Source organism: Vicugna pacos, chromosome 8 (assembly GCF_048564905.1).
Source record: "Vicugna pacos chromosome 8, VicPac4, whole genome shotgun sequence".
NCBI lineage: Eukaryota > Metazoa > Chordata > Mammalia > Artiodactyla > Camelidae > Vicugna > Vicugna pacos.
Window position 1 is genome coordinate 16,416,565 of NC_132994.1, and position 19,274 is coordinate 16,435,838.

A 19,274-nucleotide genomic window follows, 5' to 3' on the forward strand; every position below is an offset into this window, starting at 1 on the left:
AAAAGAAAAAAGAATTTTAAAAGAAGCAACATGTCATATAAAAATGTGTACGCAGCTCAAGGTGATAGGGTTTGATTGCCGGTTCACAGGTAGCAGAAGCTGAGACTCTGGGCTCAAGCCCTGACGGTGCTGTGTCCTAGGACCGTGAGTGTCCTGGAAGCCACGTGGCCCACGCTTCCGCCAGCACTCTCTCCTCCTCCCTTCTCTTCCTACCCCCACCTTTCCCTCCCTCCCCATCTCTGCCTTTCTCTCCCTCTCTCTCTCTCTCTCTCTCTGCCCCCCTTAGTCTAATGTAGTTTTAGTTAGAAAAACTCTTTTTTCCATTCAAACCTATAATGTTCCAAAACTTTTTTGAGTCTGGCTCAGTGAGTCTGTCCCACCACAGCCCCTTCCCCTACCACTGGTTCCTCGAGTTTTGAGGTATTTTCAGGAAAAGGAAGGAGGAGGGCCTGGCTGGTCAACAGCTTTTATCAGCAGCGGGAAAGGCTTTGGTGGGGAACAGCCCTCCCCTTGGAGAGGTTGCTGCTTCACCTGTCCCCATCTGAGCTGTATAAGGCGATACTATGTTTATAAAAGCAGAAATAAAATATACCCTAAACAGTAAGAAATGCCCAAATGTGTTAAAAGAGCCTATCACAAAGAAGAGCCTTTGGGTGATTTTTACTTCCCTCTTAGAACCTTTGAGTATTTTCAAATAACTAATACATCTTGCTTTTGCAATCGAAAGAAGAAACACAAGTTATAAAAAGAAAAGAAAGAAACACAGTATCAGGTCAGAAGTCCTCATTCCTGATTCTACTGAAGGACCTGGAGGAGGGCACTCCCTCTCTGAACCTTCTAGCTTCCCTTCGGAATGGGGAGGGACAATACTCCAGGTGCCTCAAGGTGGTGAAAATTACTTGAGACGGTGTGTGTGAAAGCATGGTATCAGCGGGGCATAGCCACGTCCCAGTGTGCAGGGGCAGCTGCCGCCAGCGAGATATGCCCAGTGACACGGGCCCCTGGGCTCTCGTCTGCTGGCTGGGCTGGCCTCCAGTTCAGGACTCAGTTTCAGTGTTCAGTTGCTTCACATGTGTTTTATCTCTCAGTAGACACAGGCTAGAGACTTATTTCAAACTCGATTACACTCGTTCGTGGTTGTGAAATCAATATAAAAAAAAATGTTGAAAGAAAACACAGTAGGTCTGTGTTTTAACAGCCTAGATGAAAACAGATCAGGCACTTACATTGCTCGTTCGTGGAGATACACTGTCTCATGAAGAAGGTGGATGTAAAATGATGAGAACAAATTCCTGCAGGTCTCTAGCAGAGGATACAGGAGTGTGACGAGGTCAGCGGGACACTGAGAGGCATGTGAACTTCTCCGTGCGGGTAAAACTGCCATCAGACAGCTGAGAGGCACTCCAGGAACTCGGGGAGAACCAGCTGGGCCAAGGGCCCCAAGACCAGGAAAAACGCCACTGCAGCTGGTCACTGGGCAGCACTGGGTAGAGATTAAGACTCTGGTGTGGACGGGCTGGGCCACTGTCTAGGGGTGGGCACCTGTCCCCACCTGATCACGCCCGCTGTAGAACGAGGGTCTATTATAAAGCGCCGTTGTGACTTGACGTGCATGACGAATGGGTGTAGGTGCGGTGGCTCAGGACGCGGCTAGAGCTCTAGTGGGTCTTAACGTCAGTCGTGTCCCGGCTCTGTGGGTGGGACACCCTCCCGGGGCCTTTCCCTAGCTTCCCTCTGAGGCAGTGTCAGACCCCCAGGACAAGGGGGCAGCTCGGTATCTGCGTCCCACTCCCAGTCCTTTAGAGCAGTGGTTTCAAACACATTTGATTATGATCCACGATTAGAAAGGCATTGTCCATGAGGACCTGGCGTGTGCTCACACCCGCACACACACACAAACACACACACACTGAGCAAAATCTTTCACAGAGCACCTGGGATGCACCCTGATATTTTCTGCTCTACCATTTCATTTGTTTAAGTGCCAGTTATCACCCACTTACTTAATTTCCTCATATTTTAGCTAGGCCATATTTTGAAAAGTTCAGCGTTCAGGTATGACCAAAACCGTGCGTGAGCAGTGAAAGGAGTCTGACGTCCCCGCTCAGATGCCGAAGCCATCGCCTTGTTCCTTTTGACTGGGTTTCAGACCCTCCGAATGATGCCCTCGTCACAGCCCCCATGACCACCCGCAGCCGTGGTGCCTGGCCATCAGTTAGCGCCCCCTGCTGGGCTGGGCCTGGCCTCGCAGTAATTCTGCTGCCTGTTCTCTGGTTCCTGTCCCTTCTGTTCCAGCCAATAAAGTCCTGCAACACAGTATGTGTCTTTCGCTAAGGAGATGAATTTAGAGTGGTGAATGACTGGATGGAAAAAAGATTTGGGGATAAAAGTTATTAACATTTGTTTATCCGTTAATCTTGAAGTAGGTAATTACAGTCTCAAAAAAACTACATGTAGAGTCTTAGCCATTTATTTCACATTTCATGATTGCTTACCAAGATTAAGCTTGTTCTCATGAAAATATTCCATTTGGAGACTCATCATTGTGAGGAATGAACTTAACAATCAAAGGTAATTCCAGGGCACAGTAGGAAATGAGGCAGGTTTGCTTGTTTAAATTTTCCCAACCTTAAAAAACAAACAAAAAATTAAAAAAAAAACCCTCTATTGAATTGCTTTTGGAATTACTATGAAGTTAAATATATTTGGTTAATAAAATTAGGGTTAAAACAATACATCTTTGGGAATTTTAAATCTTGCTGAGAACCATTTCAGCACACACACAGAGGACCCACCACACACACATACGTGCTCACCTGAATGAAAATTTCACAGAGCATCTGAATTGCATCAGATATCTTCTGCTCTGTATTTTAATTATTTTAAATGTTGGTGACCACCTACTACATAGATTTCATTGTCTTGTAGCTAGTCCATATTTTTAAAAGCTCGGCTTTATTTGAGGCATAACCAAAACAGTGCATGAATGGTTCCCCTTCAAGTATTGAAGGCCACTGCAGGTCCTTTGGATGACAGCTGCCGTGTACACGCACACAACCCTAGTGTTGCCTGACCACTCTCCTGTGGGGATGAAGAGGAGAGGGCTTCCCTGACCAGGCTGACCATCAGAGCTGCAAGGAGGAGGGCTGGTACACAGACGTCTTCTCTGAAGGAAGTGAATCCCAGAGTTACAGACTGGTCCATGCTGTTGCCTTTGGAGAAAAAAGTCGTAAAATGAGTGCAGGTTGAAAGCAGCGGCAGGTGTGCGAGGGACACTCTTCTGTGTGTGACCTTTGGAGGCAGGCAGGCTGCTAAGATGCTGTCTCTGTCTCTGTTTGCCTCCCACTATTTTAACTGAATTTTGGATCACGTGAGCCCATCTTGCTGGCTGTGGCCTTAGTGAGTGTAGACGTCAGTCTCTGCATCTGCCGAGTGAAGGAGTGACAGGTGTTAAGTCTGTGATCCCCTCTGTTCTCACATCCTGCTCCCTGGAAAGTCATCCGTGCAAACAGCCTGATTGCGTACTTTCCAAAACTGGGGGTAGTAAAACCCTTCTTGGCAGAACGCTAAGGTTACAGCGGTCGATTTAATTATACCTCCAACTGCTTTGAGGCTCTCACCTCCTGGCTGTCCCTCCCTCCGCTGTCTCCCTCCTTATCACTGTCATCTGATGGCCTCCAACCCCTCCCCAGCATCACCAAGAGTTTAGCACCCAACTTCCCGTCTTCCCATCCACTCCATCCTTCATCCTGGTGTCTACATGGATGGTTGATCCAGTACCCAAAGCTCAGAGTCCCGGATCCCATCAGCTCCTGGAGTGTCACCTGCATTTCCACTTCACTCTGGGACTGCAGGCTGAAACCGAGTCGTCATCCTGAATGGCTGCATCTCCACAAGCCCACTCCCCACTGGCCTCCTATCTTAAGGCTGTCTCACCCTTCATTTCTCTGAGAGCCACCTGCAGCCTCACTGAACCCTATGTCTCAGGACCCCCTCTCCCCTGCAGCCCCTCAGGTGTCACTTCCCTTCCTCTTTAACCGCAGGTGCCCAGGATTATTGAGTGAATGCCACCAGCAGATGCAACTCCTTTAAAAGTAAGATTTATTTATCTGAACAGTTATTTTAAATTAAGTACCTAATTTGCTTCTGGTTTAGGCACACATTTGTTGAATATGAAGTGCAAGCCTTTTCATGGACTTAGAAAACATAAATGATTTTAATGACCACGGTATTTTATTCTCAAAACAAACAGAGGTCACAGTATAAAGAAAACCTCAAAACCTAATGGCCGCTCTTTCCGCTGCAGCTGGTGGCCCGGTGTGCGCCGTTGCAGGGTGAGCCCACCCCCGCCTTGTCAGAGTGAGCGGGCGAGGGCAAAGGGCTTCGTTGTGGTTTGCAGTCATCAGTCATCTCTCCATTGTTTCACTCTTGTCCTTTACATAGTCTTGTATTTTAGAACAAGAAAATGGTCCTGTTATTTACTACATTCGCAGGACAGGGAGATACTCTCCAACAAAGAACCACTTCCCTGAACATCAACAGGACTGCTGACATGTGGGTTTATTGAGTGAGCTGGGAGAACCAGCCAAAGGACAGGGGTGTGGCCGGTAGCTTCAAGGATGCTGTCCATGGTGGCACAGGGACTCACTCTTTCCTGGGGTCACTACTGGGGACCTGTCGGTCAGCTTCCAGCCATACCCCAGCCTCGACACCAGCTTCCTTCCCGGAGCAAAGCCAGAGCCTCTGGTTAATGATTTTTGAAGCATGAAACACTGATCAATTTTAATTACGTGTCGTGGAACTGCTTTCCAAGGCAAAGTGGGACGAGCCAGACCCCAAATGTGAAAAGAACAGCTATAAAACACAGTCCTGTCATTTGGCAGGGGTGAGTGGTTGGGGAAGCTGAGAGCCAGCTATATACTGTGAAATCAAAAGCCCATTCCAACCACCAGGTCAGGTCTCTTCGTGGGGCCGCAGTTCGTCTTGCCCTAACCTTGCCCCTCGATGGTCTTTGAGAAGCACCTCGTTCCTCCCACCTCTGGCAAGCAGCATGGGATTGTGGAGAGGGCTTTGGACTCTGAAAGACCCAGTTTTTCCCTGGGGTTGGTCACTACTGGCTGTCCGACCTTGAACAAGTTACTTAACCACTCTGGGCTTCAGCTTTTTATTTTTAAAAATGGCTGCAGTGACACGACTATTCAGAGAGTTGCAGGGACTGAATGAGGTAATATGTGAACAGACGGAGCCCTGGAGCACAGGAGGTCCAAGGCAAACATGTCAGTTCTCTAATATTCTGCCACATGGGAGGAAAATGCACACAATTTCATTTTCAAAGAAAACGAGGAAGATGCAAAAATTTCTCTTTTACAACTATCTAAAAATTTATTATCCAGACAGTAGTCACAAGACACTCATAGATCCAAGCTGACTTATGGGGTCACTCCTCCTTTTGATAAATAAAAAGATTCTTTTTTTAACATTTTTTATTGATTTATAATCATTTTACAATGTTGTGTCAAATTCCAGTGTAGAGCACAATTTTTCAGTTATACATGAACATATATATATTCACTGTCACATTTTTTTCTCTGTGAGCTACCACAAGATCTTGTATATATTTCCCTGTGCTATACAGTATAATCTTGTTTATCTATTCTACAATTTTGAAATCCCAGTCTGCCCCTTCCCACCCCCTGCCCCCTTGGCAACCACAAGTTTGTATTCTACGTCTATGAGTCTATTTCTGTTTTGTACTTATGCTTTTTTTTTTTTTTAGATTCCTCATATGAGCGATCTCATGTGGTATTTTTCTTTCTCTTTCTGGCTTACTTCACTTAGAATGACATTCTCCAGGAGCATCCATGTTGCTGTAAATGGTGTTACGTTGTTGGTTTTTATAGCTGAATAGTATTCCATTGTATAAATATACCACTTCTTCTTTATCCAGTCATCTGTTGATGGACATTTAGGCTGTTTCCGTGTCTTGGCTCTTGTGAATATTGCTGCTATGAACATTGGGGTGCAGGTGTCATCCTGAAGTAGGGTTCCTTCTGGATATATGCCCAGGAGCGGGATTCCTGGGTCATCCGGTAAGTCTATTCCTACTCTTTTGAGGAATCTCCATACTGTTTTCCATAGTGGTTACTACAAACTACATTCTCACCAGCAATGTAGGAGGGTTCCCTTTTCTCCACAGCCTCTCCAGCATTTATCGTTTGTGGACTTTTTAATGATGGCCATTCTGACCAGTGTGAGGTGATACCTCATTGTAGTTTTGATTTGCATTTCTCTGATAATATTGAGCAGTTTTACATGTGCCTCCTGGCCATTTGTATGTCTTCATTGGAGAATTGCTTGTTTAGGTCTCCTACCCATTTTTGGATTGGGTTGTTTGTTTTTTTGTTATCAAGTTGTATGAACTGTTTATATATTCTGGAAATTAAACCTTTGTCTGTCACATCATTTGCAAATATTTTCTCCCATTCCATAGCTTGTTGTTCTATTTTGCTTACAGTTTCCTTTGCTGTGCAAAAGTTTATAAGTTTTATTAGGTCCCATTTGTTAATTTTTGCTTTTATTTCTATTGCCTGGGTAGACTGTCCTAGGAGAACACTGCTAAGATTTATGTCAGAGAATCTTTTGCTTATGTTTTCTTCTGGGAGATTTATCGTGTCTTTTCTTATATTTAAGTCTTTAAGCCATTTTGAGTTTATTTTTGTATATGGTGTGAAGGAGTGTTCTAACTTCATTGATTTACATGCTGCTCATATATCCTTTGTTAAATTCACAGAAATTATATTGGTCATTGCCATAAGGTGGTGGGACTACAGATAATTTTTTTTCTCTCCCTTAGTCAGATATTCTGTCATGTTGGTTTTAACTTTTATATTAAAAAAATTGTTTAAATCTCTCTAAGCCTTCTAACTGAACCATTAATCTTAAGGTTTGTTAAAAGAAAATTTTCTGCAGACAGATTACTGATCAATAGGCTTTTATTCATTGATTCGTGGGTGGAGCAGCGTGTCCCCCAGCAGAGAGGGAAAGGAGCTCAGAAGAGCCATACGAGGCCAGAGAGTCTGAAAGACCAAAGGGAGTGGGAACAAGGAAGTTGCCCTGGGCACTGCTGACGGGTTTAAAGCAGGGTCATGTCACTTTGGTGGAGCAAAAAGAGGTCCTGGAGCTGGTGAGGCGTGTGTGCTGCAGGGGCAGGCGCTGACCAGGGGAGAGCCATACAGAAGCAGAGGTAATGCCTGGTTTGCTGATGGGGAGCTTAGCATGAGCGGCTCCATCTTGGGCTTGATCTGGTCACTTGAACAACTTGAACTATTATTAATATTTGTGTTAAACTTAAAAAAAAAAATAGGAGACATATACTAAAATTGAGAATCTGAGCTGAATACACAAGTGACTGAATGTATCTTCTTACCTTTAAAAGGTAAGAAACCAGGAGTGCAGGACTTGGTCCCAAGCAGCCTGGCTGTCTCACTCAGCTCTCTTGGGCTCAGTTTATAAATTTCCCCCATGCCTAGAAACTCGTACAGTTGTCCATTTTGACAGCTCATCTGTAAGGAAATTCCCAAATACTCTGTCATGATGTGGAAGCAGAGCTTCCAGAAGTTCTCCGGCTCTCTGAGATAAGCCCATTTGAACTGTGCATCCGATGCTCCCTTGCTCACCCATGTGGTTGACACTAATGATTTGTGATAATCAGCTCTTCAGACCCTCACTGAGCACAAATACCTGGCATTTCCCATTGCACAGACCCACTCTGGAGTGCCTTTTCCAGTTACATGCTGATTTTCCCTAAGAAAAAAATCAGGTTTACATCAATTCACGGCCATGTATACCTCCTTTTTACTTTCAAGCACTGTTAGTAAACAAAACAACAAGTCACATTAAGGTGAAATTCAGGGGAAAGTGTGTGCTTAGCATGCACAAGGTCCTAGATTCTGTCCCCAATACCTCCATTAAAAATAAAAATAAAAATAAAAATAATAATAATAAACCCTCATTACCTCCCCTCTCCAAAAAAAAAAATACAGCAGTGCTCAGCAAATGTTAAAAATAATAATAAATTTTTAAAAATATTTTTAAAAAATCTAAAAAAAAAAGATGAGAATCAGTCTGTCTCTCTATCCCATTCCTTTGAACTCAGCACTTTAACAGATCATAGTGGTAGAACCAGAGGATGGCTGCATTATGATTTTGGTTTTAATTTTTATATAAAACCCCAGTTCTGTAATGTAAAAGTAAATGGGAATTCTCATATCTGGAAGGATGCTCAGCCAAGGCTTAGATTCTCTGTGAAGACAAGAGGGTGATAGACAGAGGGGCCTCACTCCTGCCCCTGCTCCGCCCTCCATCCTCATTGAACAGCCTCTCCTGGCCTAAAAGATGAAGCAAAGCCCTTAGGCTTGGCCCCATGGGGCAGTGGAGTCCAGCACACTGGGCACTTGTTGGAACTTAGAGATGTTACCAGAAGTAGGTTCTTATCTCGTCACAGAAGGAATTCAGAGACGAGACATGGAGGTCAAGAAAGTAAAGTGAGGATTTATTAAGTGAGAGATAGTCACTCTCAAGGGGAGAGTGGACAGACTCAGATGAGTAGCTGTGCTGAGTTCCTTTGGCAAGCTGGTTATATGGGGTGTAAAAATGAATATTCATTGGAGAGGGAAGGGTTTGGGCTCATTATTTCCTTTCATCCCAGCTCCACCTTCTCGAGGGGAGGAATGATTTTTGTCCTTATTTAGTCTTGATCAGAAGTGTCATGGCGTCGGTTCATGATGGGTACTTCTAATCTGCAAGGCTAATTTTATTGTGATGAGGGCATAATGCACAAAGGGTTACATTTGATCACAGGAGATTCTGGCTTTATCCCACCTTTCCTTGTCTGCCTCCAGGGCACTTGTCACCCCAAAATGTGTGGTTTCTTATCAGTCTAGAGGTTCCTGCTTTCCTCTGTCTGCCCAAGGACCCTTGTTGTTTATAAGATATATGGTTTCCTGCCATTCAGCCCATGTCCCCGTTTCTCTGCTCATTTCTAGCTGTCTGCCTTCTCTAACAGAAATGTTTGTTAAGTGAGTGAGTGAATGTGTATGAGCCTGTTCCCACCCTGCAGGGCTCCCTTATCAGCCCCAGCCAGGCAGACAGCCTGGATTGGACTTCAGGAAGGTTTGTTCCCACTCTGGGTACAACTCAAAGATATATCATCTTTTTAGACCTCCCAGTTGTCACTGAATGTCCAAGAGCAAGAATGTGGGCAGTAATCGAAGTGTGTACAAACCAGAAGAACACAGTCCCAACATGGAGAACATTGGTAGCCGCTTGAGTTCCCTGGAGGAGGCATCACAACCGTGTGTCATGGTTGGGGACAGAGATGGCTGAAGAGATTATGACTCTCCCCTCTGGCTATGGCATGCCTCTTCATAGCAGCTCGCCTCAACTGCATCTTGGCCTGCCTACATCATGGTTCATAATGTCACAGGATTTCCTACATGCAAAAGATGCTCAGGGCCAAAAAAAAAAGTTAAACCACTGTTGGTTTAAACCACTAATAAAATTTCTTGTTTTCACAAATACAGGAAATAAATTTAGGTCCCATTAGTGGAAAGTCTCTTCCAAGGGCATGAAGCCAGATTGAAAGTGAGTTAGTACCAAAATCACTTCTCTTGACTAGTAGCTCCATTCTGCTTCATGGGCCCCACCCAGCTCAGTAGTTGAGGAAATTGAATTGAGGAGAGTTGGGGGACAGGGCACGGCTCCCCTTGACATACGGATTCCTCCACAGGAGAAGCATATTAATCTTACCTGACGTCTAGAAAAGTGTTGGCTAAGCCACGCAAGCTTAGTCATTCAGTAGACATTTACTGACCAGCTGTTATGTGCTGAGCAAGCCCCAGGGACACAGCTGCCTCTGCCTTCATGGAACTTCATATCTTGAAAGGGATATTGACCCTGATCAGATTTTTTTAAGTGTGCAAAGAAATCAATCATTATTCATATATAATTACAAGTCATGCTGCAAAGTACATGATGATGTGAGAGCAGGTATCGGAGGACGTGATCCAGCCTGGGGGATCATCAGAGAGTGCTCTCCTAAGGAACTGACATTTGGGCTGAGATCAGAAAGGCATCCAAGAGATAACTTGGTGAATAATTACCGCTAACCTTTAACTCCCTGGTGGCTTTCAGGGAAGGGTTTTTAAACGCAACAATTGGGGTGAGGGTTGCAGCTTGTGGACCTTCTGATTGGTTGGTGGTGAGGGAATAGGGAGATGTTTCAGGAACCTTAATCATCAGCCTTCTGGTTCCAGCCAGTCTGGGGTCTATGTGCTTGTGGTCAGCATGTAGTCGCCATCCTCCACCTGGGGGGACGGTGTTAGTTTCTGCAGAACAACTCAGGGATATGCATCAGATTTTTATGTGCATCCTTTGAGGGGGAACTGGGGCTTTGTTTATCACTGAACTGTATCACTATCGTTACTTTCCTTGCTCAACTACTTTTCCATTGTCTCTGCACTTCCTCACTTCCCTAATTAGTAACTGCTTGAATCTGCTCTTTGGAACTCAGGGAAGGCGTAGGAGACAAAAACCTTTTCTTACGAACAAAAAGTCGGGGACAAGGAGGGACTTTTGTACCCAGGAGGGCCCCACAGGGTCCTGCTCCATTTCATTGTTTTTCCTGAGGCCAGCAGGAAGTATCTTTAACCAGAAAGTTATGATTGTCAGGGGACAAGGAGTACGGTATCGTGGGTGGTTAAAGAGTTTACCAAAGACAAAGAATGAAAATAGGAAATGAGTTTATAGGGTGCACTGCCATAGACAACAGCGGGCCACACAGACGAGGAGTGCCTGTGTGAGCTCCGAGGGCCGACTGTTGGGGTGTTTAACAAGGTCGGGTCACAAGGTGCCTGAACAGCTTGCACACAAGTCTCTGGTGGTGGGTGAGGTAAGAGGTTAAAGGTCCGTGAAGGGCAGTGGGGTTCATGACTCTGGTAAGGTGGGCTGAAACGAACCGGCCTGAGCTGTTGTGAGATTAGGCATCACCGCGGGCTATTTGTTAGGGGAGACACGCCCAGTAAAGAATGTACTTTATCTGTTGAGGGATCACAGGCAGACATCTGAGAGCCCAGGAATGGGGTCAGTGGACCTTGAAGGACATCCTTTGGCCCCACGATGATCATATCTATGTCTTAGAAAGATCACTTAGGCTGCTGCATGGAGACTGGATTCAGAAAGAGGCAAAGAAGAGGGAGACACACAGACACCTGTTCTGAAGCTGCCCAGGGGCCCAGGGGCAGGATAATGGTGACCAAGGCTGTGGCTCTTCTGAGGAGATGTAGAGAAGTAGACAGATGAAGGCGAGCACTCCCAAGTAACTTGAAAGAGAGACTCAAGCCCCTTAGAAGCATTGATGTGAAATATGCACCAATTGCTTTGTCCTTTTACTGGGATTTTGGAAGTTCTCAAACTGGCCCTGTTATATGGTAAAATCGTAGCATGGACTGCCTGAAAACATTCTGGAATTCATTTAGCCAAGTGAAAAACCATGTCGAAGGCCAGCTCCCCGGTCCCTGTGTCACCACATGATCCATCCTCTCAGCCCTCCTGGCCTCTGGCCGGCCCTCGCCCAGGCCCGCACTGGGAACCCCACATTCCTGAGGGGCTGCGGCCAGGGCTGCAGTTGGGTTCCCTGGGCACCCGCACTGCTCTGGGAGACACTCGGTTATCAGCTCCAAATGTCAGCCCACAACTGACGGCTCCCCCAGGCTGGGTTCCAGGATGATTTATTTGCTTGACGGCTGGAATAAGGTTCTGGTAAACCATTTCTCCCCTGCCAAGAAAACAAGCTGGGTTTCTAAAGACAGATATGTGGCTCGGTGTGGAGAGAATAGCTGGGGCGTGAGCATCTTTGGCTGAATGGAGTGCTGTGGGAAATGCGGAGCCCTGGGTTGCTTTCTCTGCCCGCAGTTCTCTGTGGTTGCCGAGTGGGGGAGCAGAGGGGGGCGTTCAGCTGTGGAGGAGGCAGACGGCAGCCAAACTGGACCGGCTATTGCCTGCGCCTCGTGGGAAGCATCCTCCCTTTCCTGATTAAGTCCGTTTAAGATGCAGATGTCTTCTGTTCTAAAAGGACAGAAGGAGCATCAGGGCCTTTCAGAACTGGAGAAAGTCCCCTGTCCCACAGGAGCTGGCACTGATAGCTCCTGCCTGGCATGAGCAAACTGATCTGAGGAGGCATCTGACCAGATAGTTAGGTTCCTAACGTTTACATTCTGTTTAAAATCAGATATCTTTATGGAAGGCAAAAAAAAAAAAAAAGGCTGGCCCTTCTCTTGGGTGTCCGGAATCTGCCAGACACTGTTTTGAACCAGATTAAGTGCCTTTTCCTCCTGGATGGGGTGTTCTGCGCCACCTTGTGGACCTATTGGGAACAGCACCTTGTCAAGCTTCTCCAGGTTCAGAGGAGATACCACTTTCCCTAACCCTGCCCAGCTGAGAAGTTGGGGGGTCGGCCACACCTCCGTCCCCTGAAGTAAAGACCACGCTTCAAGCTTGCCCAAAGAAGGAGCGCCACAGACCGAGTGAGGATGATGCAATGTTAACCTTCCCACCTCTTCTGCAACGCATCAGACCATCTACGACCCTCATAGCCACCACCTCCCCGTTGCCGGCGAGGCTGTGCGCTGCAGATGGAGATGGGACAACAGCCTGCTCTGAACCTCAAGTCAAGTGCTTTTGTAAAAATAAAGTTCCGAGGCTTTTTTCTTTTTTCCCTTTCCAGAGGGAGCAAGAAAATGGGAAATGAAGGTTGGCAACAGCTATTTCCTGCTTGTGAAGTGTTGGTATTTGCAGCACTTCTCTGTGGTTTTTGAGCTGGAAGGGGCTGCTCTTGGCATAGGAACAAGGCAGGACTGGGTTTTCCATCACAGTCACCCCAGCGTGTCTTCGGTAGAAAGGGAAGCCCAGACCCAGCCTGGGGCACAACGGTGCAACCCCTGGGCTCGCATCTGCTTTGGCGAGTGGCCTTTGGAAACCAGCTCTTGCGGGTTCTCTGAGAACAGCACATCGTAGGCTGCGCTGGGTTAGAGAACGTAAGCTCCGGAGCCTCACAGCCCGGACTTTTAGCCCGCCCTCCTTCACACACCAGCTGCATGGCCTTGGGCACATCGCCCATGATAATCAGTCCTCTGGTCTGTACCGTGGGGGGAGGTGGAATAGGAGCTGCCTCGGGGGATGCCTGGAGGATTAACAAGATCCAGCCCAGGGCCTGGCCCCTGGCTGACTCTCATAACTGATCCGGGGAGCAGCCAACACGAGCTAAAGTTCCCGGTGGGGAGGGTAGGGGGTGCTGGGTAAATGTCTCCTAGGAAGCACTGGTGGTGGGTGTGGTGAGGGAGGTGACAGACGCAGTCCTATAGTCTCTGACTCAAAACAACCCCAACCAGGTCCCGATCTCTGTGGAAGTGAGAGTGGCAGCGCAGCCCACCTGGGCACAGGGGGTGCAGCCGCAGACTGAACTGTGCCAAGTGACTGGAGCCCAGGAACGGAGGCGGTGGTGGGTGAGCCTCCCAGCCTCTGGCTGATGAGTGGCTCCCAAGCTCTCCCCAGGGCTCGCCTTTGAGACAGAATTCAGCAGAACATGGTGGGGATGCGATCTGCCTGGGGAGGGTAGTGTGTGTGACAGTCGGGCCGCCAGGGTGAACATGCCTCTTCCAGAAGGCGCCCGAGGGGACACAGAACTCAGCAACAAAGCCTATGGACAGCTTAGTGTCACCTCTGCTCATCTTCCGTTGAAGGGTCTCAGCTCTGGAGTGTGCATCTAGGGTTTCCAGAGGTTACTGTCACCGCACGAGGGAAAGAAATGTACATTTACGGAGCATCTGCTGTGTGCCTGGCCCTATGCCTAGGAGTTTAGACGTTGAATCCTCTCAACGGCCCCATGAAATAAGAGTTGCTATTTTGCCCATTTTACAGATGAAGAGGGGGAGTACAGGGGAGGGGTCTGGCTACTCCAGCCGGCTGCAAGAGGAGCCAGGGTCAGGACGGAGGCAGGAGAGTCTTAGCGGGCTTGATCTCTGTGTGCTGCACGGCCCCGGGCACGGTGCCCCGACCAAGGGAGAGCTTAGCAAGTGCCTGCTGAGTTGAGAATGGAAGCTCTTCATGTGCCAAAGGGGCATCTGGAAACAGGGGCAGATGCCCATGCCAGGCTCTGTAAGGCCAGCTCTGTGAAGCCCCAGCCCAGTCGTCAGTTCAGAACCTGCTGTCACCTGGCCAGTGGCCTGCGGGCCTCCAGCCAGCCATGCACAGGGACCAACCTGACCCACTTCGGTCCTCTCATTGCAGGCAACCCACCTTCCAAAGAGGTGCCGGCGGGGCAGTACCCATTCATCGTCACCTCCGATGACGGTCGGAAGGTTCCTGTGGTCCAGGCCTATGCTTTTGGCAAGTACCTAGGCTATTTGAAGGTTGAGTTTGATGAGAAAGGAAATGTCATCACTTCACATGGAAACCCTATCCTTCTCAACAGCAGCATTCCCGAAGGTACGTGAAATTCAGGGTCCACCAAGCCCACGATGAGGTGGCTGGATTTTTTTCTCTTTTTGGGGGGGGTGGGTGAGTTACTGTTTCAGGACAGTACTTTTGAAGAACTGAGCTTCTCGCTTGGGTTTACTCTTTGTGGATAAGGAGTTTTAAAAGACACCCAAATGGGAGGAGGATATAGCTCAGTGGTAGAGTGCTTGCCTAGCATGCACGAGTCCTGGGTTCAATCGTCAGTACCTCCATTAAATAAATAAATCAATAAACTTAATTACCTCCCCCCCCAAAAATTTAAGAAGACACCCAAATGCCAGAAACCCCCACTTGCTTCTCCGAGCCCTCTGAGCATCAGACCCTGCGTGGGTGCTTCTTGTGTCTTTTCCAGCTTCCCCCTAGTGAGGGAAAGCCTCTCTCAGCTCATGTCCAGAGAAGAACATATTATTGAAGCAAAGGGGTTCCAACTGGGCAGGCAGGGCTCCACCCTGCCCCCACCCCCAGCAGCCATGTGCCGGGGGCAAGTTGCCCAGTCTCCACGGGCTTCAGTTTATCAAATGAACATGTCATTATTTCTTTTTGGTCTGGGAATCAAAGTAAAAGTACATTTTATGTCATCCACGTCATCTGTTGTACGTGAACACACTCCTCTGCCTCTCTCTCATCTGCCCTTGCCTGCTTAACACAACCCGATCCGGGAAGGATGGGTGACGAGGAGCCCCCAGAGAGCCAGTACTCACAACACAGAGCTCCCAACAGCCAGAGGGAGGGCGGGGACCACACCGCAGACCCTCCCAGCCCTTGACACCTGCCCTTGAGCCTTTCATCACCCCCTGCCCCACACTAACACTATCCTGGGGGGCCGGCAGGTACTCATTCTGATGTGATGAGTTGATGCTGGTTTTCCTTGGCACATCTTTAAAATAAGAGCCGTTCTAGGGGGGGGTATATATAGCTCAAGTGGTAGAGCACTTGCTTAGCATGCGTGGGGTCCTGGGTTCAATGCCCAGTACCTCCTCTAAAAATAAGTAAATAAACCTAATTGCCCACCCCTGCCAAAAAAAAAAAATGGTGAAATAAAGACTTAAAGAAAGAAAAGAAAAAAAAAAGCCATTTGGGGCCTTGTTACCAGGAAACAGAATAGAGGTTCATAAGGACATTTCCCAGTCAAAACCAAAATGGTACAGACATGGGGACTCACACCAGGTAAGCTGAATGATGTTTGAGTGTTTCTCCAACATGTAGGCCAGTGTGAGATCTGCTTTAACCACAGGCTGATTTTTTTTCTTTTTTTGCTTCCTTCTAGATCCAAGCATCAAAGCGGACATTAACAAGTGGCGGATAAAATTAGATAATTATTCGACCCAGGAACTGGGGAGAACAATCGTCTACCTGGATGGCACCACTCAGTCTTGCCGCTTTAGAGAATGCAACATGGGTAACCTGATTTGTGATGCTATGGTGAGTGGTTCACGGAAGGCAGGGCCTGTGCCCAGGGAAGGAGGAGCGGAGGCGGTAAGAGGGAGGGAGGCTGTGAGAACAGACAACCTAGTAGTTACAGAATTGAGGATTTTTAAAAATTAGTGCCCAAATGCTTGGCATGGATTCAGGCTGAGTAGCTGCCTGAGCCAAACCAGCAGACCATCACATTATTGCTTTACAAGAACGGAAGTCTTCATTTCACAGTGTTCATCTTAGAGGTCTGAATTTTGGATGTTGATTCCCTTTTGTAAGAGGGTTGGAATCTGCAAATCTGAAGGGGTAGACGCATCTGCTGGGGCCTAACGAGGCCGGGCTGTGTTTTACTGGTCTGTCCTCTTGGCCCCAGAGAACTAGGCCTTGTGTGAACCTCCTTCACAAGCAGCGAATGACCACACGCAGTTCCAGTGAGAACAGTAAGTCCTGTGGCCGAGCAGGGTCACACACGAACAGCACCCCTCCGTCCACCTGCCTGGCCGTGGCGGCCCAGGTCAGACTCACCACACCCACGGGCATCCAGGGGGCACTCCTTTGACTGTGCTCCGCTCAGCACCTGGTGCCAGGGATGCAGCCACACTCAGTAAACATCTGCCAAGTAAACTACGACCTTCACACTTGCCAAGGTGGGGCCGGCGCCGGCTCCTCAGCACCACGCAGTCGGCGCGAGGGAAGTAGGTCAAGAGAAGCCAGGGCGCGAGCGTTTCAGGAGGGCCTGGAAGGACACGCCCCGGGCTCACGGCAGTGCTCACCTCACAGCGAGAGAACAATTCCATTCTCCCCTTGGTGTCAGGAACACGTAGCCACAGCTGGCCCCAAGTCTCCCTCACCGCCTCCACCGTCATAATTTTTCAAATGAGGACGTACTCATTTTATTTCTTGTAACTGAACATGTTATTAATAAAAGAAAAGTTAAGAATGAAATTGATTCTCCACAGTTTCGGGAGGCTGTCCCTGAGTCTCCAAAATTGCCAACTTGGGAACTGGCTGGGGACTTAGACTTGGAAACGGGGGTTCTTATTGGCCTGAGGTCTAGAGCTGAAAGGCTTTTGGGCCCCGACCTCTGGAGCAAGTGTGGGGCCCGCACTGGGGGAGACAGTGGGGAGCAGTGCCAAGGGCTGGTCTGTACGGGCCCGGTCCTCCCACCCCAGGAGCCGGCTCTGATCGGGCCCGCTGGCGGAGGAGTGTAGGGGTCTCCAGGGAGGGGCCCAGAGCTGCTGGCTCCTCAGAATCTGACATGCGACTGGTCACAGTATCTTAGTTGTTGCTTCTCAGAGTATAAGTCTAGCTCTGACAAGTTGTACTTGAGAAAGCTCTGGGCCCACAGGAGCAGGGGAGAAGCAGCTTTACATCCTCAGTAGAGCTGCGCAGATTCCTGGAACTGAGCCGAAGAAGAAGGCCCGGAATAACGTGAACTGATGCTCCTGTTGCAGATTAACAACAACCTCAGACACACCGATGAGATGTCCTGGAACCACGTGTCCATGTGCATTATGAATGGAGGTGGCATTCGGTCTCCCATCGACGAGCGGAACAACGGTGAGCCCCCCGGCCCGGCACAGGGCCCAGGCAGGGGCTGCCCTCGCCCTCGGGCAGCCGCAGCTCGTCTCTGCTGCCCGCCACCCACCGCAGTGCCAGGCCCTTCGGTTGGGGTGTAACTGCCACTCAGGTCCACGCCCCGCCCCATGAAGGGCACACTCACGCTTGTGTGCTCTCGGACATGTTCGCACACCGAGGCTGCAGCCAGGGTTAGTGGAACCGGGCTTTTGCTAAACTTCTGACTCACAAAGCGAAACACTAATTGCTGCTGATTTATGCAAAATATCGACAGCCTCCTCCTTGATAGCTGGAAAGAGGAGGACAGAATTGCCAATCTGATATGCAGGCAAAAACATACACTGGATATTAGTGCGTTTATGGGTAGCCAGGATGACACCGTATGGGAAAGCAAACCAACTAGGCAGATATTCAAGACCCTCTTGTGGTCTTCCCTGACACGGTCAAAACCAGGCACTCTGTGTAAGCCCCAGGCTCCTCTCGTTGTCACACGGGGACAGGCGGCAGGGACACGCTGCCTGTCTGGAGGAGCTGAGCGGTGCTCACACCTGCTGCAGACCCAGCCTCAAGCTGGAGACCCTGGACAGAAGACAGCTGCCTGGAGCCAGAGCCAGTTAGAAGTTCCCGCCGTCTTGCCCAGTGGTGGAGGGCACGGCCGGAGGCCTCTCGATCTGTGCTCCCCCGCGGTGTCAGGAACACCCAGACGCAGCTGTGTGGTCCCAGCAGCCTCCCTGTGGCCCCCTCACCTCCTCCAGCAGCCCTAGACGCTGGTCTTGGGGTGAGTTTGTTCTCAAGCTGTTTTCCTTCTTGCCTCATCCATGACCCCCGCTCAGGCACCATTACCTGGGAGAACCTGGCTGCCGTGTTGCCCTTTGGAGGCACCTTTGACCTGGTGCAATTAAAAGGCTCCACCCTGAAGAAGGCCTTTGAGCACAGCGTGTACCGCTACGGCCAGTCCACTGGGGAGTTCCTGCAGGTGGGCGGTAAGTCACCTTCCAAGGTGAGGAGGAGTTTCCTGCTGGTTGGCTTAGCTCCCCCCTCACCGGGACCACCTGGCCAGGTTTGTTTGGATTTTCACACACCCAACACCAATGCAGTGTCTTTCAATGGCTGTGGACTCCCAGACCACTGAGACTAGGGCGGGGTCAAAGCCACAGGGCCCCGACCAGGAGCAGTATTTGCCAAGTCTGATAGGGACATCAGATGGTCCTCTGCAGGAGCTGGCTGTCCAAACTCTAAGCAAGCAGCTGCCTTGCAGCCTAGTTTCCCTTAAAATCTTAGTGATTTAAAATTCAGTATTCTTTGTTTAAAAAACAAAAACAAAAACAAAAACCCCCAAACCCCTTTCTGTTCTATTTGCAGTTTCCTGGAACCAGGCAGGGGTTCAAAGGAAGGCAGTGTCCAGTGGTATTAACAAGGATAAAATCTCTGGGAGGGCAGCTTGGATGAGACGGTAGAACCCCTGGTTCTGGTTCCACTGTGACCCGGGGCAAGTCCTCCACATCACGAGGACCATCAGAAAACCTCCCTTATCTTGTTGCTGATGACTGCGTTCTTGTACCATCGTAGAAAGAATTCAGAGATGGGATGCAGAGGTTAGGAAAGTAAAGTGGGGGGTTATTAAGGGATGGACAGTACTCTCTCAAAGGGAGAGCGGGCAGGCTCAGGTGAGCGGCTGCTGAGTTTCTTTGGCAAGTTGGATACACAGA

At 48.8% G+C, this 19,274-nt stretch overlaps 1 protein-coding gene across 1 annotated transcript in view; it reads left to right on the top strand.

Annotated features, from left to right (window-relative positions):
• Positions 1-19,274, top strand: part of NT5E (5'-nucleotidase ecto) — a 47,280-nt gene that overhangs the window by 21,056 nt on the left and 6,950 nt on the right. The window contains exons 4-7 of the mRNA XM_031680248.2: positions 14,344-14,541; positions 15,839-15,993; positions 17,442-17,547; positions 18,399-18,548. Coding sequence (XP_031536108.2) covers positions 14,344-14,541; positions 15,839-15,993; positions 17,442-17,547; positions 18,399-18,548 — 609 coding nt within the window. The remainder of the gene's footprint in view (positions 1-14,343; positions 14,542-15,838; positions 15,994-17,441; positions 17,548-18,398; positions 18,549-19,274) is intronic.